At 62.5% G+C, this 22,252-nt stretch overlaps 1 protein-coding gene across 3 annotated transcripts; it reads right to left on the reverse strand.

The window, feature by feature from the left end:
- Positions 1-105: 105 nt before the first annotated feature.
- Positions 106-14,004, reverse strand: CRTAC1 (cartilage acidic protein 1). 3 transcript variants are annotated; one of them, XM_054831801.1, is made up of 16 exons: positions 13,885-14,002; positions 9,719-9,915; positions 8,233-8,429; positions 7,185-7,315; positions 6,377-6,533; positions 5,624-5,758; positions 5,340-5,485; positions 5,013-5,149; positions 4,270-4,352; positions 3,657-3,757; positions 3,404-3,572; positions 2,754-2,899; positions 2,579-2,621; positions 1,934-2,077; positions 681-806; positions 106-323 (listed from the first exon to the last, which is right to left on the reverse strand). In XM_054831801.1, the coding sequence occupies exons 1-15, from the start codon at positions 13,927-13,929 to the stop codon at positions 727-729; spliced, it is 1,911 nt and encodes a 636-aa protein (XP_054687776.1). In that variant the 5' UTR covers positions 13,930-14,002; the 3' UTR covers positions 106-323; positions 681-726. The 3 variants fall into 3 exon arrangements, with proteins under 3 accessions (XP_054687776.1, XP_054687775.1, XP_054687777.1); XM_054831800.1 differs by lacking the exons at positions 106-323; positions 681-806 and adding an exon at positions 1,071-1,704 and having other exon boundaries at positions 13,885-14,004; XM_054831802.1 differs by lacking the exons at positions 106-323; positions 681-806 and adding an exon at positions 1,071-1,704 and having other exon boundaries at positions 9,719-9,926; positions 13,885-13,987.
- Between the last annotated feature and the right edge of the window lie 8,248 nt (positions 14,005-22,252).

Genomic DNA, 22,252 nt, shown 5'->3' on the forward strand with positions numbered 1-22,252 from the left:
AGCCCCACAAGGAGGTTGAGCTTGGGGGAAATAAGGGGGAGGAATGAAGCAGTCCATGGGGGGACAGGGACAGACCCATGTAGCAGGGTCCCACAGGGAAATCACTGCAGGAAAAAGGGTTTATTCAGTTGGCACTGGGTGCAATGAGCACAGGGCTGGGGGCAAGCAAGGGACACCCAGCTGTGCCCAGGCAGGCTAATTGCACCAGCAGCACCCACCCATGCCCCGGGAGAAGCCATGGCGGCAGTGGCAGTAGAAGGAGCCGTGGCTGTTGTGGCAGATATAGTTGCAGGGGCCAGGCTGTGCCTGGCACTCATCTATGTCTGGAAAAGAAGGGGAGAGGGTCAGAACCGCAGCAAGGGTATGGGGCTCACCTGGCATGGGCAGGGCAAGGGATGGAGGGGGCAGCTCTGGGGCTGGGTAAAGCTGGGACATGAAGGCATCTCCAACGCATGCAGCCACACAGCTGTAGTCCTGCCACCACTTGTCCCCAAGGCTGTCAGGTGGCAGATGCCTCCTCACTGCATTAGCTCCTGCACAGCCACAGTCTGTCCATCCTGTCCCCTGTGTTTTGGGCTGGCCAGGACCAGGGCTCTGAGCACAATAGAGCATCCTCAGGAAGCAGCATCCCTGCTCCCAGGGCAGCACAGCTGCCAGCCCCGCTGCCTGCAGGTACTCACCCAGGCAGTGGCTGGCAGCAGGATCAAGGGGGCGGAAGCCCAGGCGTCAGTGGCAGACATGTGCCCCAGGGGTGTTGGTGCAGAGCTGGCTGCAGTTGTGTAAGCCCTGGGCACACTCGTCAATGTCTGGTGGTGGGAAGAGAGCAAGCAGCACGGGGTTACAGTATGCAGCAGGAAGGCAGCACGGCCCTGTTGTTGCTGTGTGGGCAGGGCTGCCAGCTGCACCCCATCCCCTCCAGTGCTGCACATCTGGCCGTGCTCCCAGGGGCAGAACTGCCCAGGGCCACTGTGCACCCTCCAACTTGCTGGGGGATGCTGGGGGTGCTCCCCACCCCTGTCCCTGTACAGCCCCAGGGCACAGCCCTGCCCCACACAGCTCAGCAGGCTGGGCTAATAGACAGGATATAGTTTATTGAGGAGTTCTCCGGGAGAGGGACTGGAAGACTGAGCAGGGTCCGACTCCAAACAGTGAGGTCAATACGTTAAAAAACAGACCAGGAGGGTCCTTCCCCCGCAGAGCCAGGGACAATCCTCCTCTGCCGGGGCTGGGGAGGGGGGTCCCTGTCACGGAGGAGGGGGGGAGGTGAAGCACACACGTCGCAGGCCAAACCAGCAGGCACATGGTACGGTATCGAGGCGACGGAGCAAGGAACCAGGTGGGGAGGTGCCAGCAAAGGGGCGCTGCCCCGGGGCTGCTTTCCCAGACATGGTGCAAGGGGTGAGTCCCCCCGCCACAGCCAGGCAACCAGGCTCCGTGCCTGCCCCACCGCAGGCCACCCCAGCAGGGCACAGCCAGCACTCCCAGGGTTGTTCAACATGGAGAGAAAGAGAGAAAGAGAGAGAAAAAGAGAGACAGGCAGAGGCCGGCTGGTCCTTCCACCAAGGCTGCTCTGGCGTGTTACAGGCAGGGGTTAAAGTGCATAGAGGCAAAGGCAGAGTCCGAGGACTAGAGGGAGGAGGGCGCTGTGGGGGGGCCCAGGCCAGCTCCCAGTGGAGGGGTATCCCCCAAAAAAGGCCACTTGAGCTGCACAGAGAAGGAGCAAGAGAAAGAAAAGAGAAAGAGAGAAGAGGAGTCAGTGGGGACTCAGTGGGAGGAGCAGGACAAACATCCAGAGCCAGGGTGCAAGGGGTTGGGCAGCTGCATGGCAGCTCGCAGGATGGGGCCGGGCCTTTGGCAGGGGTGCAACAGCATCCCAGCGTGGTGCTTTGGGGCTGTGGTGGCACAGGGTCAGGGCATCCCCACCATCACTCACCCACGCAAGCTGTGCCATCCTCATTGGGCTCAAAGCCCCGGCTGCAGCGCTTGTTGCTGCGGCAGCGGTACCCGCCGTAGGTGTTGATGCAGACAGGCTTGTCCCGGGGGCAGACGAAGGGAAACTCAGCGCACTCGTCCATGTCTGCAAGCAGAGAGGCCTCGGTGTGGTGGCTGGGCTGGGGGCTTGGGGCTGCCGGCCACAGCCCCTCTGGTTTCCCCTGTACATATGGGATGACCCCCCCAGAGGTAGCCATGCACAAGCCATGCCACTGCCCAGGAGGCTCATGGCATGGCCACAGCCACCCTGTCACATGCCTGCTGCCCCTCCATCACTTGTGGCTCTAGCGCAATGCCTGCCACATGCCAGCCATACCTCCCACCCCCAGCACGGCAGTCTACCCCCTCCATGTGACACCAAGTGTCCCCTCCAGAACCGTGCTGCTGCCCTCATTCCCACGCCCTGTGCCAGGCAGGCAGCCGTACCCTGCACTGAGGTACGTAGCAGCCCTGCCTGCACACCCAGCCGCCTCCCTGGCTGCTGCCTGCCTGTAGCCCAGTGCTGCCCTCATGTCCCCCACTGTGCCCACAGGACCATGCTGCAGCGTCCGGGGCAGGCATGCCTGTGCCCCCAGCAGCCACTCACCTACGCAGCGTCCGTTCTCGTGCTGGGAGAATCCCTGTCCACACTGCATTTGGGGAGAAGCGGAAACCACCGGGATGGGGAGGAATCAGCCCAGGGCAGCCACCGAGCCAGCAGAGCTCAGCCCCTTGTTTCTGCCCCCAAAGCCTTCCACCCTGCACCCACACCTGGCCCTCACCTCCAACGGGGCAGGCATGAGTGGCTCCTCCATGTCCAGGGGGTAGGGGACCTCCAGGACAGAGTTGGTCTCACTGCTGGCCACAGCTCGCACCACAACGCGGCCATCTGGCCAGGTCACCTCCAGGCTGCTGGCTTCGTCATGCCCTGCAGGCGGGCAGCTGGTCAGATGTGGGGTCTCCGGGGTGGGCAGGGGCTGAAAGGAGGCCAGGGGGTGGTAGGAATGGAGGGACAAAGCCTTCCCTTGCTCCCCGAGCCAGGACCCTGATGCCTGTGCCAACAGCCCATACAGAGGGATGCAGACCAAGGGGTGCACGTGGGGACAATGGGTTGCCCTGCCAGTGGGCAGGAACACCTCTGCAGGCTTGGCTGCCAGCTGTGCTGAGCCAGGGGAGGGTTAACAGGTAGGGAAAGCCCTGGTGCCCAGGCAAAGCAGCAGGCAGAGGGTGGAGAAGGGGACAGCTGCCCCTTGCAGCAGGGCTGTAGTGGCTGAGCACTCTGCCTGCAGCCTCCCCTGGAGCCCACTGTGCCCAGGGCAACGGGCATGGATGACTACTGTGCTGCAGGGCACCGGGGCAGAGGTGGACCCTGCCCAGGGGAGGTGTTGAGGATGGCTGGGGATGGGGGCAGCCCCTTACCCCTGCGTCTCACCCAGTCCGAAGTGTGCCACAGGCTCCATCTCACAGAGGTACCCTGATCCGCCGTCGATGATGCGCAGGTGGGCACCACTGTGCCGAGTGAACAGCACCACTTTGGCCCCCCGTGCAAAGGCCCCAAAGCGGGTGCGGGGGATGACGCGCAGCCAGTTGTTGCTGGTGCCCTGCAAGGGAGGAGGGAGTGGGGAGACTGAGCAAGGACAGGTGTAAAGGATGGGGACAACACGAGGACCCTCTGCCTGACTCACCTGGGTGCCCTTGAAGATGGAGATTGGCTGTGCCATGGACTCGCCGTGCGACAGGATGAGGTCCAGCATCCCATCACCATCAAAATCTGTCACTGCACCCCCTGCAAGGACAGGATCAGGTCATGCCTGGGGCCCGGCCCCATGTCTCCCAGCACTACACCCTGCTGCCAGTGTGAGCTCCCACAGGCACTCCTGGCAATGCAGGGGCAATAGGGAAGATGGCGTGACCCCAGTGCAGGAATAAGGGTCCCTGTATGGGTGGCACCCTGCCATCAGGTGGGTCAGCTCCCCAGGCAGTGGGGGGGGACAGGCAGTGCCTGAGGGGCTGTGGGAAACAGGAGGCTGTCTGCCCTCCTCCTCCCCCCGCCCCCGGTCAAATGCAGAGGTTGGCTTTGAACAGTGGGCACCCAGGAAGAGGCTCCCCAAGAGTGAAGCCCTGGGGAACAACTGGAAATGGCATTGTTATTTGGGTATGGGTGGAAGGAGAAAGGACAGGGCCACTCCTGGGTGATGGGGGCTCCAGGATACAGGTGGGGAGTGGGCAGGTGACTCAGCCAGGCATGTGGCATCCCCAGACACATGGGCCCCCACTGCCAGGGCTGGGGGGACCCACCCGTGCCCCGTCCCTCAGGCTCCAGCGCATCCCCCGGATTCAGCTCTTCCAGGATGGGGTCCGAGTGCTCCCTGCGGATGAGCCTGCCAAGCACAGACAGGGCATTAGTGCCAGCCCCTACGGTCCCCAGCACCTTCCTCAAAAGTGCCTCCCCTCCCACAGCACCATGGTAGAGAGGTGACAGCCCCAGTGACTATGCAGGGTGGATGGGAGATGGGACCTCACAGCCTCGCTCCATGCAGGGGTGACAGGTATGTCATGACAACCTGGCTCTTGTGGGTCTGAACTGCGGAGCAGCAATGCCATCTCCAAACACTGCTGCATCACACTGGGACTGGAGTTTCCCCCTGCAGCGGGTCTCTGCCACATCACTGCCCTCCACCCACCCATGGGTGCTAGCACCAGGTGGACAACCAGGTCCCACCTCCCCACATGCCAGGCGAGGCGGCATCACACTGCGATTATGAGGAATTGACCCCCACAATTAACAGGAGCCACGAACAAGCTTCCACGTGGCTGCTAATCAGCGGTGCAGGGGACCCCAGGGGCTGCTGCAGGCACGATCACAGCAGCTGGTAATGACGCCAGGAAGGGCTCAGTCACGGCGCCTTTTATTAGCTGAGCCCAAGCAGTGGCACTGCTGGAGAGGAGCCCTGTGAGCCTGGCTGTGCCGTGAGGGCTGCTCAGTCCCCCAGAGGGGGGCGTGGGTTGCCCCGGCCCCCCAGTACCCACCAGGATCCTACCGGAAGAGGCGGTTGGCGGAGGAGCCGCGGTAGGCGATATTGTTGAAGAAAACCTCCAGCTCCTGGTCATTGTCAAAGTCGGCTGCGATGACAGTGCGGACAGGGGATGGCATGGAGAACTTGGGGGTGGCAATGTCCTGTGCGAGGGATGGGAATGGGGTGACAATGGGCACAGGGAGCAGGGCACGAGGTCCCACTTTGGTGCTTTGGGTCCCCTTCTTGCTGGGAATTTGGGCTCAAAGCCAAATCAGGGTGAAGCCAGTCCACCCAGCCAAGGAGGCTCAGTGGTAAAGCTGGCAGTCAGGGGGTCCCAGTCCCAGCCCTTACCCGGAATCGGACGCGCCCAGGGACCCCACTCTGCAGGTAGAGGCGGTGCGGCCCGTTCCAGTTGCCGTAGACGATGTCCACTCGTCCATCACGGTTGAAGTCAGCCAGTGCCACGCCGCGTCCGTGCTGGTAGGGGTCATCCAGCCCTGGGGAGCCACAATGGGACAGGGGGAGACGGGACCCCCTCCCTGCCTCTGTCTCCCCAAAACGTGCCCCACAATCTCCAGACAGGTACTCCCCATGCAGGGCTGCATCCCTGCTCCCCCCCAGTTCCCCCTACTCACCCACAGCAGCCGCCACGTCCTGGTATGTCCCATCCCCACGGTTGTGGAAGAGGAAATTGGGGCTGTTCTCGTTACCACAGAATATGTCGGAGGCGCTGTCACTCAGGATAGGGCCCACGGCCACCCCACGACCCCCTGGGGACAGCAGTCCAGGGGTGAGGAGGCAGCCAGCACCCTGCCCCAGAGGGGTTCGTGCCCCCCATTCCCCCCCTCAGTGCTGCCCACCCGGTGCTCCCAGGACCCCCGGCGTTCCCTCCTCGCCCACCTCCCTCAGTCCCTCTCGTCAGAAGCTAATTGGGCCTGGCAGCCGCGTGTGTCACTCCCAACCCTAATCACTACCATCGCCATGGTGACAATACTCCTAATTAGCGACAATTTACGGCTGGGGAGCCAGGGCACGGCAGCGGTCCCCGCGGCAGTGGGGCAGCACGGGGCGCAGGCTGGCACCCTCCCCACGGCCCCGCTCCCGTGCCCACGTCCCCGCGCCACGCCGCCCGCCCTGCGGATGCTGCGGGCTCCGGAGGGATCAGCCCAGCTGACGGTGGGCGCGGGGGTCCTGCCAGGTGGGCAGTCCGTGTCCCTGGTGTCTTCCACGGGCCGTGGGGCTGCCACTAGATGGGGCAGTCAGGCAGCCTAACGCGTGGCACAGGCTACCGACTGCCCTGCCCCGCTCTTCCCTGCCCGCAACAGGGTCCCGCACTCGCCGTGCCCAGCAGCGCCCTGTCCCCGCAGCAGGGCCGCAGCGGCCGGTACCTGTGTACTTGCTGACGCCAGCCTGGGCAGCCACGTCCACCAGCACCACGACGCCGCGGGCAGGGTCACTGGCAGCCACGTCCATCTCTATCAGGGCGTGGGGGCCCACGTTGCCGCTGGCGTAGTTGGCGATGTAGATGGAGTACCTGCCAGAGCCCTGTGGCCGGCGGCACCTCCTCAGCACCCACCCACCCAAAACCCATCTCCACGAGGACCACAGGATCCCTGCTGTGGGGCTGGATGCTCTCATGGCTCCATGGGACCAGGCACCACTACCATGTGCTGAGCAAGAGGTCCGCAATGCCCATGGCAAAAAGCACCCTGGGAGTGGAGACGTGCCCCGTTGCCTCCAGGAATTCTGTGGTCCCCAGGCTCACAGTGCCGACACAAGGCACCCTGTCCCCCCAGCATCCCCAATGTGCCAGGTCTCCCCCATCCCCACTCCCCTCTCCTTGTCCTATGCAGCAGCTGGACCCTGATTTAGTGATAATCGTTTGGAAACAAACCGCTGGGGGAGGAGGAAGAAGAAAGAGCAGGTGACAGGAACATAAATCACCTCGACAGGTACGTTTATCAGCTGGCAGCAACCGTGTGGACAGGCACCCGCAGTCCCCACAGCTGGGAGGGCTGCCAGCCCTGACAGTCATGGGCTGCTGGGGGGCACCCCCATCCCCAGTGGGGGTGGGATGGGGCTGATGCCCAGGTGAGGCGAGAGGTCCCCTGTGAGCCCACAGGGGAGGGCCAGAGGGGCTCGGGGGGTGGGAAGGGAGCGGAGATGTCCCTTGCCTGCCGTGCCCTGCCTGCTCACCGTCCGGTCCACGCAGGCAACAGAGCGCCCGGCAAATCGGCTGGCCACATCCCGGTTCACCTCATCGCTCAGGAGGTCCTCCCAGCGCCCATTGCGGAGCTTGAAGAGCTTGTCCGTGTAGGTGGCTATGCCTGGGGGGGGGGCACGGGTCAGCGGGCTGCAGCATCCCACCTCCTCCCGAGGAGGGTGCCCTGCGGCAAGGGGAGGCTGTGGAAGAGGTACTCTTTTCCCGAAGCATCCCAAAGCAGCCCCCAGCAGCGCCATGGGGCCAGGCTGCCACTGCAAGATCCCCCGTGACCCTTTAAGGGCTGCCAGGAGACATGCAGAAGAATCAACTCATTAAGGTAAAATGTGTCCCAACAGGGCGCAGCCCTGTAGATCATCCCCAGGAAGGTAAAAAATCAATGCTGTGCCAGGCACAGGCAGCAAGCCGCGCTGTCTGTGACAGCACCAATGGCAGCACCTGATTTAGGTACAGGTGTGCCGGCAGCCACCACCAGCCTGGGTAATTAGGAGTGTCAGGAAGACAGATCCATTGCGTGGAGGTCAGGGCAGTGGGACAGGGACATGGAGCAGTGCTGGGCTGGAGTGCTGACCCAGGGAGCTCCAGGGATGCCTGGTGCCAGCCTGGGGCACATGGGTCCCCTGCCCAGGACAGGCATCCCAGGAGCTGGGACAGCACTGGCAGAACAGGATTAGACCTGGCTTGGTCCAGTTGGCACAGTGGAGCCATGGCATGGAGGCGCACAGCTGCTGCAGGGCACAGCTGGGACTTGCAGTGCAGGGTCCATGTGGCAGGGCAGCTTCAAGGGTGGTGGGGAAGCTGCTGTCCCACTTGGGGTACTGTGGGGAGGGCAGTGGGCAGCTGGAAGTGCTGATTCAGCGGCTGGCTGGGCTCAGCGTCCCGCCCGTGCTGCCATCAATCAATGGAGCCACTCAACTGAGAAATTAACTCCAGCCCGCACACATCCCTCATGTGCCGAAGGTCGCAGGCGGCCGTGCTGCGAGCTCCCCCCGCGCCTGGGGCTCGGCCGCTGGTGGGGCTCACCGGAGAAGGCATTGTTGGTATTGAGGAAGTAGATCTCCTCGCGGCCGTCCCCGTCAATGTCGCAGGCCGTCACACCGATGGCGTTGCCCTGCCGGTCCCGCAGCGCGTAGTACGGGGAGCCTCGCTCATCCTCCGCCACGTTCACCAGCCGCCCCTGCGCCTTGTCATACTTGAGCACCAGGTTGGGGCCATTGTACCTGTGGGTGCAAGCAGGGGTGATGGCTCCCCAAGACTTCGGGACAGGATGAAAGCCCCCATCCCATCCCAGAGCAGACACTGGGTGTTACACCAGGTGTTCCCCATGATGGGCACAGCAAAGACCTTTGTGGTCCATGGAGGTCAGGGAGCCTGGGCTGCTCTCAGCACCTGAACGTGGGGCTGGCTCTTGGCTGTTGATGGGGAGGGCTCAGCTAGGACCTGTTTCAGCCTATGTTGAGCACTCCATGTCTACCTGGCCTGGGTACCCCAGGGCAGTGCCAGGGCAGGGGTGGGGTCCAAGCAGCCAGTGGGGCAGGATGGGACACAGGTCCCTGCTTGCAGCCCTTTCCTGGGGCAGGGAAACTGGCACGCAAGGCAAATCCTCTTGGCATGCTGCTCCCCACCAGCTCCCCGCCCGCTCCAGTAAACAAGTTATACAACAGGCACCATGGCTGCTTACAAAACCCCACCTGGCTGCTTGGCTCAGCCCAGCTGGAGGTGGTGGCCTGTGCCCCTTCGGGGTCCCCAGTGCTGCCTGTGGTTTGCTGCCTGAGGTGATGCTCAGAGTGGCAGCAAGGCCATACTCTGCTGCCCACCATGGTGCCCCCTGCTCCCACGTATGGATCCGTGGGGCTGAGGGCCTCCCTCCAGGTGCATGTGCAAGCCTCCCTCAGGGGTGAGCATGGTGGTGTGTACGCAGACATGCTGCACCGGCGGCTCACAGCCGTGCCAGCACACACAAATGCAGAGCCCACACAATGATCCCTGCTGTCCCCAGCCAGGACCGGGCCCACCGGCAGCAGCCGCTCTGTGTCCAGCCCCGCTCGGGTGCTGGCAGTGCAGCACGCAGCTCTCTGCCTCCCTAGTTCCTGCCAGCCCTTCCGAGCCATCACTCTGATAAAGGGCTATAAAAAACCTCCAGCCAATTAACCAAATCTCCGGAGAGCACTGAGTCCTGTCAGTGGAGCCGAGCTGGCTTGAGGACATGCTGGCTGCACACTGCAGGGTGGACCCTGGCCGCTGAGCAGCTGCCACTGCCCTGCAGAGAGGGGACCTGGGCCTGGGGTCAGGATGAGGACACCTGCATAGCCCCACGCAGGCACCCAGCTAGCATCAACACCCTATATGGGTGCACACACATGCACAAGTGGGTGTGTGCCGACCCCCACCCCACCACTCTTGTGCACAACCCCTTACCCGGCCACATGCCCACAGAGGAGCGAGGAGCTCCTGGCCCTGCACGGCCACCAGGTCCCACTGTCACCAAGCTGCTGGGTGCACCACTCACCCTGCCACCACAATCTCAAAGTCACCGTCAGCATCCAGGTCAGTGACGGCCACACCATAGTTGAGCTGTGTGGGGTTGCTGTCGTAGTCAGGTGGGAGGAGGCGGTGGGTGACGGCTGTGAACATGGGCTCGCTGCGCTGGGAGCCTTCGCTGAGCCAGGCCAGGAACAGCAGGCACAGTACCAGCATCCTGGGCACCTGGGAAAGACCTGCGGCCCGTCAGCTCCAGGAGGAGACCCTGCTCCACGGTGCCCAAGCATCCCCACCACTCTTCCATGGCAGACACTCTTTCCACCCCTTGTCACCCACCCCAGCCTGTGCCACGCCACCAGCCTCTCAACCCTTGGCCCTGCCACAGCTCTGACATCCCCATGCACAGACCCTCCTGGGTGCAGCTCACCCTCAGGGCTTCCTTGGGACAAGACCGTACTCCAGTGAGCTGGAGCTGAGCAGAAGTGGAACCTTGGGAGCCTATCCTATGGGAGGTACTGGGGAGGCAGCAGGAAGGCTGCAGGGTGCTGATGAAGCTGGGCTCAGCCCCAGCTCACCCTGCCCCAAGGCGCCACTGGCACCCAAGATCCTGGCAAGTCACAATGCCAATCACTGCTCCCTTGGCAGGGCCAGAAGAAGCAGGCAGTTGCCAGGCTGGGGAGCTTGTCCCCGGTTCAGCTGGTCTTCCAGAGCTGGGTAAGGCCAAGGGGAGAACATGGGGATACTCTCCTGGGCGACTCCTGTGTGCCTCAGTTTCCCCACCCTGCTAGCACTATTCCTCCCAGGGTCTCTGTGGGGCAAGCTCCTCCCTGGCTAGCCGGGGAAGGTTTCTTCTGTACAGGGATGTGGCCGTGGGAAGGAGATGCTGGGAGGAATGGGAGACAGGGCAGAGAGGCTCAATTAACCTGGACTGCGGAGGACAGTGTCTGCCAGCACTGCTGGCAAGGCTGCAGAGATTTTGGAGATAGCTCTGACCTGGCTGTAGCCCAGGTGACAAGCACGGTGGCACTCAGGATGGCCAGCCCTCACCTCAGGCCAGGCAACCCTCTCCAGAGGGGAAGAGCCCAAAAGCAAGCTGTGTGTTCCCCAGGTGGTGGGCATGAAGCCACATGCCATCACTCCAGCTGGGAACAAAAACAGCCTGTCCTGCTCTCGCAGACTGGAGGGATGGCTGGGGCATCCAGCCACCAACGTGGGGGACACTGCTCCATGTGACTGTGCCCCCTCAGCCAGGAACAGCTGCCCCAGCGCTGGCAGGGGGACGGGGTGAATGGCCCTGCTGCCAGCTGGTTCCCATGCCATGGACCCTGCCAGCGAGTAAAGGAAGCTGTGGCAGCTGCATGATGCCACATGTGCCCGGCTTGGAGAAGGGAAGATGTCCGAGGTTTGGATCCTGGCAGACCCCCTGGGCTGCGGGGAACAGCCTGCTACTGCCTCCCCAGGAATGGAAATGGTTCCAAGGGTGTTTGGGGTGCAGGATTCCCCTACCACAACCAAATAGCTTCCAGACCCACTTGGCTGGGCAGGAAGGGGCTGTCCTCCAGCTGCAGAGGAAGCCTTGAGCCCCACCACCCAGCACACACAGAGCCCTGCATCCCACTGCACTGATCCTGCTCCCCTTCCCTCTCCAATCCCATCCATTCCCTAGAACCAGCTGCAAGGGCAGATGTGTGTGTGTGTCCCCAGCTCTACTCTATGCTGCTCCCATTCCCTCCCTGGCCTGACCCACATCCTCCCACAGACCCAGGCACAGCCAGTCCCCCTCTGGCACTGTGTTCTCCACCACCCAGCCAGACTTGGGGCACCTTGCCCATCACCCTGCCATCCTATCTGGAGTGGCTCTCCAGGTGCAGGAGCCTGTGTCTTTCCCTAGTGCAGGTGTCCCATGCAAGGCACATGTGATGGGGATGGGGTTTCATTGGGTTGCAAAGGGATGGGACAGTCCCTGGATGTCACTCTGCAGTGCCAGGCAGTGAGGGAGGGGGAACCTTTGCACAGCCCACTGGGCTCAAGGCAAGCCACCCACATGTGGACATATGGGTGCAGAGCTACCATAGGAGCCCTCTGCAAATGCAGAGTGGTGGCCCCTCACCCCTGGCCACAGCCAGGCAATGGGTGACTGTCCCCAGGCCACTGGCAGGGCTCTCCCTGCTCTGCTCCACCTCTAGCTCTTGCTCCCCACAGTTTGGCCCATTCCCCAGGTGCCCCCCCACCCCATCCAGCTGCAGCCGAAATCCCTCCAGGGTGAATGGAGCCTTTCCAGGAGGAAACAATGTTCCTGATTGAAGACAAAAGGCCTTTCCCAGCAGATCCGGTGCGTGGTGCCATGGGGAAGGGATGCACGGCCCAGAGCCAGGCCATTTTGGGAAGGGGAGGGAGGCTCAGGCTGTGTGTTCTAGATGGGGAAGGCCTTGTTGTCCCCAGCATGCTGTTGATAGCACCAAGGCCCCACCATGAAGCTCCATCTGAGGTCTGAGGCTATGGGGTTCTGCTTGTATGCAGGGCAGAGCTCAGCCTGCCTTGTCCCAGCAGAACCATGTCTTGGCTTGGTTGTGGCATCTGGTAGCAAGGTCACCCCAGGAGCTGCGGTCACCCCAGGATGCCTGCTCAGCATGGTTAAGCCTAGTGACACAAGGCCAAGGTGCCAGGCAGGGGTAGAGACAGCAGGAGGATGGAACAAGGCAGGGAGTGCCATGGGCACCCATGCAGGGTGCAGCCAGGCAGTGCAGGGACAGGGTACTGGCCCCATGGCAGGGATGCAGCATGTAGGGCTCATTTGCCCCCATGCATGGCTGTGGCTGGCAACACCAGGGTGGAATGGGACTGGGAAAGGAACCATGGGGCAGGTAGGGGGGTGTGCCCCAGACCCTGCAGCACAGGTGGGGAGATGCTGTCCCCAGCACTCCTCACACACTCACATGCGCATCCCCAGCCCTTGGCCCATATCATGTGTGGCCACCCCATCCTGCATGCCACCTTGACATTGCTGCCCACCACATCATGCACCCTAGTGGTGTCATGCTCCACCACTGCAGCAACATCCCATCCCGGGCCACAGCCACCTCCAGCGCCACTACGACATTGCACAACATTGTGCAGCAGGGGCCTTATTGCACCCCAAAGAGCTCCCCAGAGCAGTGACAACATGGTGACATCACACCAGCCCATAACATCGTGCTGCATGTGCTCCAGTAACATCATATTCCTGTTCCTGCAATTCCCAGTCTGCCACAGCTATACCTGCCAGGGCAGAAGACAGGCAGGAGACATCCTGCAGACCCAGCAGGCCCTCTCCCAGAGCAGCCGCACTGCCCAGGGTTGCCAGCAGTACCCCTTCCACAGCACCTCAGCCCCAAGCAGATCAGCCCCTGCAGTGCCTCTGCTCTGGTCAAAGCCTGTGAGCCCTGGTCCTGCTGCCCCAGCTGTTCACTTTTGCCATGGGCTCAGCACTGCTTCCTCCTGCACCCTTCTTGCAGACCCTGGCCTGTGCATGCATCCCATCACAGATGCTTCCAATGGGCACAAAGCCCCCAGTTGCTGGGTGTCCCGTTCCTCTCCCCTCCCATGCAGGACTCTTCAGCACCGGACCTGGCACGCTGGGGCTCAGCCAGCAGCAGCTAATGCAGTGTGGAGATGAGCAGTCACCTTAGCCTCTGAGCTCAGGCCAAAGAGACAGCAGGTCCTTGGGGGGCTCAGCTCCAGCTGCCTGCTCCCAGACCCACCAGCACACAACCAGCCCCTTCCCACACAGGCAAATACACAGATGGACCCCTCTATCGGCAGCCCCCAGCTCTCCACAGTCTCAGCCACAACCAAGCACAAATATCCCTTAGGAAGAGGAGCTGCCTGTTCTTTCCCTCTGTCCCTTGCTTCTTGCCACCCTGATGCCTCTCCTCCAGTCCCAGCCCACACCCCCCATCACCACTCCATCCTCCTGAGCCCGGTCCCCGCCAACCCAGCATCCTTCCATCCCCATTCCATCCTTCATCCCCCTTCCTCCTGCCTTGCCACCCCGCATCCCCTCCACGCTGCGGGGGCAGGCTGCATCCCCGGCCCCTCTCTGCCCACCGCCAACTTCTCTCTGGGCCGGTGACCGTGCCGGAGTTGAAAGCCACCCCCTCCCCGCCCCAGAGTCCCCGGGAAACTTCACGGAGCAGCAAATCACCCCCTACTCACGGGCCAGGGGGGCTGCCCGGCGCCCCCGCGGCGGCGGGAGCGCATCCCGCAGCGCCCGCCTCAGCGCCCGCCGCGCCGCACCACCCGGCTCCGGCTCTGCCGCTCTCCGGCTTCCGACGGGGCCGGCCCGGCCGAGCGGCGGCTTATGTAGGGCCGGGCGGCGGCGGCAGCGCCAATGAGCGGGGTGAGGGGCGCCGCTGCCAATGGAGAGCGCGGAGGTGGGGCTGCGCTGCGCTGATTTACTGTCCCCATCGCAGCGGCAGCGCCGGTCGGGATGCTGCGGGGGAACCCGCCGGGGAGCATCGCCCCGGGCACGGAGCCCGCCGGGGCTGGAAGTGGTGGTGGGGCTCCGGGATGAACAGGGCGTCGCTTCCCGGGCAGGCGGAACAGCGGCGAGGGAGCTGGCTGACCGCGGGGGGCACGCGGTTCGCAGGAGAGGAGCTGCACCCCCGCGGTCACCCCGTGGGTGCTGGGGGGGGGGGGAGGTGTGTGTGACACTCGGGGCAGGACTCCCCACCTCCTGCAAGGGCAGGCGGGGCTATGGGGCGAGCAGAGCCAGGGACCTGCCCCGGCCTGGGTGCGGCGGGGGTTTGCCCCGTAGAGCGGTGCAACTGCGGGCACGGGAGGGGGAAAGAGAGCGGAGCCGGGCAGCTCCCGGAGTGCAACGCCTGGCAACACCCCGAGGGCTCAGCACCCTCCCTGTGCCCGCACCCTGCGGGTCACCCACCTCCCTCTGCAGTGACCCCCGGGAGTGGCTCTGCCCTGACAGCCAGTCCAAACTGCAAGAAAGGTCCCATTTCTGGCCATGCAAGGCACTGGCTTGCCCGAAATCTTGTAGCCAGTGGATGCCCGAGGCAGGATCACACTTAGCCCGCAAGCCTGTCTTCCCTGACATGTTTTTCTCCTGCGTGGCCACTGCAGGGCTGGGCACAGAGCTCTCCATGTGTCTCTGGACAGCACCGGCAGGACACAATGCTACCAGGTCACCCCAGTGGACCATGTTTGCCTGGGGCTGTGACCACCAGGAGAGACATGCTGGGAGACAGCAGGAGCCCGGGCTGTTCCGGCTGCTTCAAGTGGCTAATGACCTGCCCTGCTAAAACCCTTATTCCTCATTCGAATGTGTCTGGCTTCAGCTTCTGCCTGTTGCTCCCGGTTCTTCTTTCCCTGCTGGATTTGAGAGCTCTCCAGTCCCAATGATTGTCTCCCATGAAGGTTCCTCCACGTGGCCATCAAGTACACCTTGATTTCATTTCTGATGACCCACTCTCGCAGGGTACCTGACTGAGCACTGGGCTTTCTGCACAGCTGCCTGCTGCAGGGTCCTCATGGCCAGCATGACGTTGTCTGGGCACAGTGCTTTGGGGCACTGCCGTGGGGCAGGAAGCACCCCTGCTCTCTGCATTTGCCATTGGGAGGTCGGGATACTGAGCAAAGTCACCATGGCTGGGACGCTGGTGTGACCATCACAGGTGTGCAATGCTGCGCTCACATGTCCTCGTGCACCCCAGAGCTGTGGGTGTGCTCTGCCTGCCAGTGGCCCACAGCCTCAGTGCCTGGCTGCAGCTTTGCACGTGTGTGTGCGCTCAGGGCAAGCACCCCCTCTGCTGAGTCGTTAGCTCATCCCAGATTAGTAACCACCTGGGTAATTATTAGCACAAACTCTGCAAGCTGGCTCCCAACACCCTGCCCGTGACCAGCAGGAACAGAACACAAATGCCAGCAGGAAGCCAGCTCAAGCATGCCGAGACTGTGAATGGTGCTGGGCACACCAGCTCCCCGAGGCTGCAAACCCAGCATGCCAGCACACCAGGGCCCGGCCCTGGCCCCGAGCATGTGCACACCCGCCAGCAGACACAGACAGGCCTGTCAGCATGACAGCGCACCGCACGCGTGCACCTGTACACGCGTGTGTGTGCATAGGTGTGTACGCATGACGTGCACAGCTAGACATGCAGTGCCGTGCGCACACATGCAGCTCCGCAGGTGCACACGCTGTGTCAGCAGGAATGTGCTTACACCACGACATGCTGCGGTTACATGCATGCTGCGTGCATGCAGGCCACACATGCTGAGAGGGTCTTGCACGCTGCAGCCCTCAGCTCATGCTACCAGCACCCAGCAGGGTGATTTTCCACTTGCGATGCTGCAAGGTGCTCCCCAATACCTGCTGTTGGAACCCCTCAGTGACTTTCCCATGGATGCTGCCACCCTGACAGGCTGGGATATTTCTCTGGGGAGGAAGAGCAGCCATCAGGCACCTTAGGGTAACAACTGCCATGGCTATAATCCACAGCCCTGCATCAGTCCCTGTGCCCATCCAGCCCAGCCCAGCTGTGTCCATCCCACACCTCTGCTTGCACCCGTGTGGGGGACACAGTGGGGCACGCACGTGGGGTGGGACATGGGTCTCTGCAAGGAGCTGTGGAGGGGAGCACAGAGCATCAGTGAATTGAGCTGGGATGTATGTGGGGACGTTCGTGGGGCGGTGAGGCTGGGTGTGGGCACCGGGGTGTGGGTAGCCTGGCTGTGCGGCATACAGGGAGGGATGCACCGGGGACGGTGGCGGCGGCGGTGGGGACAATGCACAGGAAATTAGAGCGAGCGGCAGCCAGATATGCTGCGGGGGGAAGGGAGCTGCTGTGCTTCACCAAGGGCTACACGCAGGCAGGGGGAGGGTCTTCTGCTGAGTTGGGGCCAGCATGAGCACCAGCCACATCCTCGAACACCCAGGACCTGCCTTTCCCATCCCCGGGGCAGAGGTGTCCCAGCTTTCCTAGGGCGCTTGCCCCAGCCATGCTGACCTAGCACCCTGGGAGTGGGGACCGTCTTGCAGCCGGCAGCACTGGCTTCCTGCGTCCCTCTGCCTGGTGACTCATCTGCCACCCCAGGATCTCCCTGGGTAGAAGGGAGCAGAATGCTGGGGACCAGTCTGCCCCTTGTTTGCATTGCAATGTGCAGAGGGGTGGCACAGGGCTGTTAGCTGGCAGTGCCAAGTGCTCCGGCCATCCAGGGTGAGCCTGTGGGGTGGCAGTGCCAGGTGATCCCCATAGCCCTCACAGGAACAGCACTGCTCTGGGACCTGGGGGACTGTCAGCAGGACAGGAATCCGTCCAGGATCAGCTGGATTCATGGAGCACCCAGCCTGTCCCCTCCAGCAAATTCCAGATGGTGCAACACAAACTGGGTGCAGGTGAGCAGAGCAGTGCTGACACAAGGCACTAACCTCCAGGATACTTCACTGGGGCTGTCGTTCCTTTTTCTAGAGCATCATGAACACCGAGACACCTGCACACAGCCTGGTGGGTGCACAGCAGACACACATGCTGTCAGCATACTCACGTGCACCTACATGCACACATGCAACAGTCTGCGTGCAGCCATCTCTGTGCTTACACATGGTGTGTGAGCACTCAATGCGCTGCCCAAATATGCGCACAGCCCATGCAGACACACACACACCTGCACTTGCGTGTGCAAGCAGCAGTGTGCACACACCCCACCATGCACACTGCCCTGTGCACTGCTGCTCGCTGCACCCACTACCACAGCTGGGCAGGCTGCACCAGCCACCCTTGCTGGTTTTTGACACTAGAAGAGGGGACAGGCTGTCACTGCAGCACACTGCGGGACCCCTCAGCCACCAAGCCGACCCTGGCTCCTGCCTGGCACCGCTTCTTTCTCTGGTGGGGCTGTGCTGGGACCTCCCTGCTCTGAGGGTCTAATTTCCACCCTAAATGTGTTCATGGATAATTTATCCCCAGTCATTTATCCCTGTGCTAACGTTGTCTTTTAGCTGAAATAGCTCTTCTTCTCCCTGGCGTTTACCCCGCTGATGTATTTATAGTGAGCGCTCCTCTCCCCCACAGCCTGCGCTGTGCTGGGCACGAGCCGCTGTCCTCCCATCACTGGTCTCCTGGGCTCTGCCTCCCCTGGCAGCCCCACGATGCCTCTGCTCCTCTCCCAGGCTGGCTCCAGCACAGGCAGGTCTCCCATGGCCCATGCAGGGATGCAAGTCCCCAGCCCTGCCAGAAAAGCCTGTCCTGGCTCCTCCTAGGATTGCTTTTGCCTCTCCCACAACTGCACACCCGTTGCGTGGTGGCTCGTAGCGATGGACTCTCATGCTCAGCTGGCTGCTCACTTGGTCCCTCTTCTCCCTGCTGTCCCCTCCCTGTCACTGTCCTGCAGTGCCTGACCTCCAGCCTTGCCCATGGACCCCTGCCCGCTCTGGTCCTGCACCCCAGGCCAGCCCACTGCTACCCGTGCCCAGACACCTCCCTGCCCGGGGGGCTCTTCGTGCTGGGGCTGGCAGTGACCTGGCGACTACCACCCATCCCAGTAGCTCCCTGTGAGCTGCTGCTTCTCAGCACCCTTCCCCAGTCCTCCTGCCAGCGAGGTCCCTCTCAGGTGCTCACTGGGCACAGGAACCCCTGGCGAGGCGTTATCTTATTACAGAGGCCAAGTCAACCCTGAAGTGTGTTTAATACCTTCCAGTCCTCTTCATCACAGGTTTACCACACCCTCAGCAGCAGCAGGGTGCGAAGGCTGGGCCCTAGGTGCTCCCCACCCAGGGGGGCCCCAGGGGTGCCCAACCCCTGCCCTGGGATCCCCAGTCCCGTGGCTCTTTCCCACCCCAGTCCCTGGCTCTACACAGCCTCCCTGGTCCCTGCACGGTCCCCAGCTGCTCTTGTCACGGTGCGCAGTGCCCCTGGGTCCCCGCTTGGACTCTTCCTGTCGCCGGGACATCATTAGAAATGTTAATTATTAATTATCACTAAAAGCCCTTTTTGCTGCATTGCTGTTCTCTGCCTATCTCTGCCCCGTGCTGCCTGTAACCGGATCCACCCGTGCTCGCCTCCCACCTCGCAGTCCCCATCCCTGCTTTCCCTTGCTACCTGCTGGGATGCAGGGTGGGGAATTGAGGGCAGTCCCCCATCTCCCTGCAGGATGTGGCCCCATGGGATGAGCTGAACTTGTCCTCCCTGGGATCCTGGAGCCATGGCTGGCATGGAGATGCACCAGTGCCAACACTCAGCCTGGGGACTGCCTTGCCTCATGCCAGGAAAGGGGACAGGAGGCCAGAGGAGGCACCTGGCCAGTGCTGTGATGGAGCCAGGGACCATCAGCTCTTCTCAGCCAGGGACGGTGAGCTCCCTTGTGAAAGGAGCACTGGGATGGGGCTCCCTGGCTGGGGCGGGTCTCACCAGGGTATAGGCTGTGCTCTAGCCCACCCAGGCAGCATCCCTGGCTGGGTAAGAACAAACATGCTGAGGGGAAACCTGGGGTGCTGCTAGCAGCTGGCTGGGGCTGGCGGACCCACAGGGCTGGTACATGCTCAGGGCAGCCGGCTGCTTCATAGGAGCCATGCATCTGCTGGGAGGCAGGGGGATGCCCAGCCTGCCCAGCTCAGCCTCCTCTGCCAGGGCCTCTGAAAGATTTATCAGCTCCAAGTGGATCCTGCTGATGAATCAATTCAAATCACGGCCTATTGAAAGCAGCCAGGTTCCTTCCCATGGGGCAGTGACTGTCACTGGACACGGCGGCAATGCCACGGACAGCGCTGGGTGAGATCAGGAGCTTATTCCAGTTGCAGCATCCCCGAGCACTGCCTGCCAGGCAGAAACCACCTCCTGGCGGCATCTCTGCCTGCCGAAGCCGGCCATGGCACCCTGGTACCTCCTAGGGACTGTGGCAGGATGGGCCACGATGGAGCGGGCTGCGACACCATGCCAAGGGGGGCTACCTCAAATCAGGATAAAACCTGGTTTCCCCCCCAAGAGGTCTCTCCTGCTTGTTCTCCCCATCTCCCAAAGGAGCCAGGCTATCTGGGTAAGCAAACTCCCCAGCCCCGGGGCTGTCACCGGCCACCCCATGCTGCTGCCCGGTCCTGCTGAGAGTGCTGGAGAGCAAGACAATAGTGGGAAGGAGACAACAGCCATAGCTCAGGGAGAAGAATTTGGGGGCAGGCTCCCGGGGGAGCGCAGGGAGGAGCACCCAGGCCACTCCTGGAGCGGTATTGATTCCTGCAGCACAAGCACTGTATTCTGTACCTATTCATTGTAGATGTGCAGGAAGGCAGGGAGCAAGAGACCCTGGCTCCCACCTCCACAGCCAGCCCACACTCCTAGGGGCACGGTCCCATCGCCTCCCTGCCTGCAAGCTGCCAGCAGCACCGGCGCCTGCCCGCACCGCGAGCTGCTTCCTCACATTATACAGCGCTGTCACGAGCCACCGAGTCCCCAGGTGTTTGGTGCAATAATGCAAAGCAGATCTAATCCACCCCAGCCCCGAGCTCTCTGCAGTCCCCTCCCCACGGGCCAAGCGTGTCCCCTGGCCGGGCATGGGGGAGAGACCCAGGGTTGCAGGTGCCCTGGGTGCCCCCAGCATGCTGCAGCTGACAGGCAATTCCCTCCTTGCCCCTGCGTGCCCATTGCAGCTCCCCAGGGCTTTTCTTTGCCAAAAGCACTCTGTAACCATTTGCTCTGCAGCAATAAATCACAGGGATGATCACAGAAGCACGGGCCAGCGCTGGGCTCCCCAGGACCGGGGCGCAGTGAGGTGCCTGAGGCGATGCTCGGCCCCAGGATGTGACTCATTTATTTTCTGGTGTTTCATTGCTAAGCCCAGTGATCACAGCTCAGGGGGGTCCCAGGCCATGCTGCCAGGTTTCTGAGCTCCTCGTGTTGTCTGGCTCCTTTTGAGCCAGAGCAGAGCAAGCAGGGACTCCTCTGCACCCCATGTGCAGTCCCAGAGGGTCCCCAGGGCTGGCTGGGGGCTGACGTGGCTGCAGCAGCCTCAGTACCCCAGGACAAGGTGGTACCGTGTCCCCAGACCGTGCCTGGCTGTCTGTGTTCCTCCTGCTCACAGCCTCCTGTTCCCTCTGACACCCCCATGTGTGTGTTGAGCCAGCAAGTTCTCAGCTCCCTGAGAGCCCTGGGAGTCACAGAGGGTGACAGGCTTGCTGGTGGCTGGGAGGAGGCTCCAGGGCTCACACGCAGGGCTGGGGGAGAAAAGGATGCTCAGGGAGCCAGAGCAGAGCTGAGGTTGCCCCGTGCTGCCTCTTCTTCCCATCCCGAGGGCCATGGTTCAGCCCAGCACAGGATACTGCATGAGCAGGAGCTGGACGCATGGCTCGCCTGCGATCAGACCCAGATCTGGGGCCGCTGACAGCTTCTTTCTCTCCCGTGCTGCTCCTTTCAGCCTGTGCCTCCCCACGGCCCCGGCTGACGCAGCTGCAGATGAACAGACAAGGAGAGCCAGGCAGCACTCCCGGCCCGCTCTGCTGTCCCCTGGGAGGCACAGACATGGCAGCTTTAGATCCAGACTCTTCAGAAGCAAGAGCAGCCCCAGGTATCAGCAGAGAGCAGCTGGATGGCTCCCAGCACTCGCTCCCACTGGCTGCATGACATGGACAGTGGGTTTTAGGATGCTGAGGCAGCCAGGATTGGGGTGCTGAACCCTCTGGTGCAGAGCCATGGGATGCTGCAGCTCTCACCAGCGCTGGGGTGAGTGCCTGGGCCATGGCTGGGCTGGGAGCAGACCTGACAGCAACAGCCAATCCCTGCCCCGGCACTGGGAGCAGTGGGAGTCCAGTGCCACCCTGCTCTGCACAGAACATCAGTCAGACCTTGGAGAATGGGATCTCCACACCTGGGAAGACTCCTAGGACCCCTGAGACCCCCTCCTAGCCCAGGAGAAGGTGAGCCACAGCCAAGCAAAGCCCTACAGCCCCACTCTGGGGTAGCTGGCCTCAGGGGTTGGTGCAAGTAGGGTGCCTTTACACTGCCCCCTTGCCCTCACCCGTCCCCTCTTCCCTGGGGAGCATGGGGGTGTCAGTGGTGTAATGGGTCCCTGTCCCCATGGGTGGCAGTCTGGAGGGTACCCCAGTGTCCCTTGTGGGAAGCAGGAGCACAGACACAGCTGCTGGGGCTGGAGAGGACACCTGAGGATGTCTCCAGCAGGGGAAAGTGAGGGGGTCCTTCTGTGCCCCACACCTCACAGCACTCGGACCGTGCTGCTGCTGCCATGGAGCATCATCCTGCTGCACCAGCCAGGGCAACCAGGGCACAGCGGTCCCCAACCTTCCTTGGGCTCTGTCTGCGGGCACCTGGGTTGACAGATTGTGAGAGGATGGGTGCTCCCTGCCAGCCACCATCCCTGGGTCACCCTGGGGCTGTGATGGGATGGGGGCACCCCGGGTGGGACACCCAGGGCACAGCAGGGATGGAGAGGCCGGGGAAGTGCTGATGGAGGGGTGTCTGATGCCATTCTCAGACAAACCCAGCTCCCACGCGACCAGGGGCTCCACGCTGCTTGGCCTCCCACAAACATAAATCATTTTCTAATTTATAACATGAATAATTGATTT

The sequence above is a fragment of the Grus americana genome, chromosome 7 (genome assembly GCF_028858705.1).
Source record: "Grus americana isolate bGruAme1 chromosome 7, bGruAme1.mat, whole genome shotgun sequence".
In the NCBI taxonomy this organism is placed as follows: Eukaryota; Metazoa; Chordata; class Aves; order Gruiformes; family Gruidae; genus Grus; species Grus americana.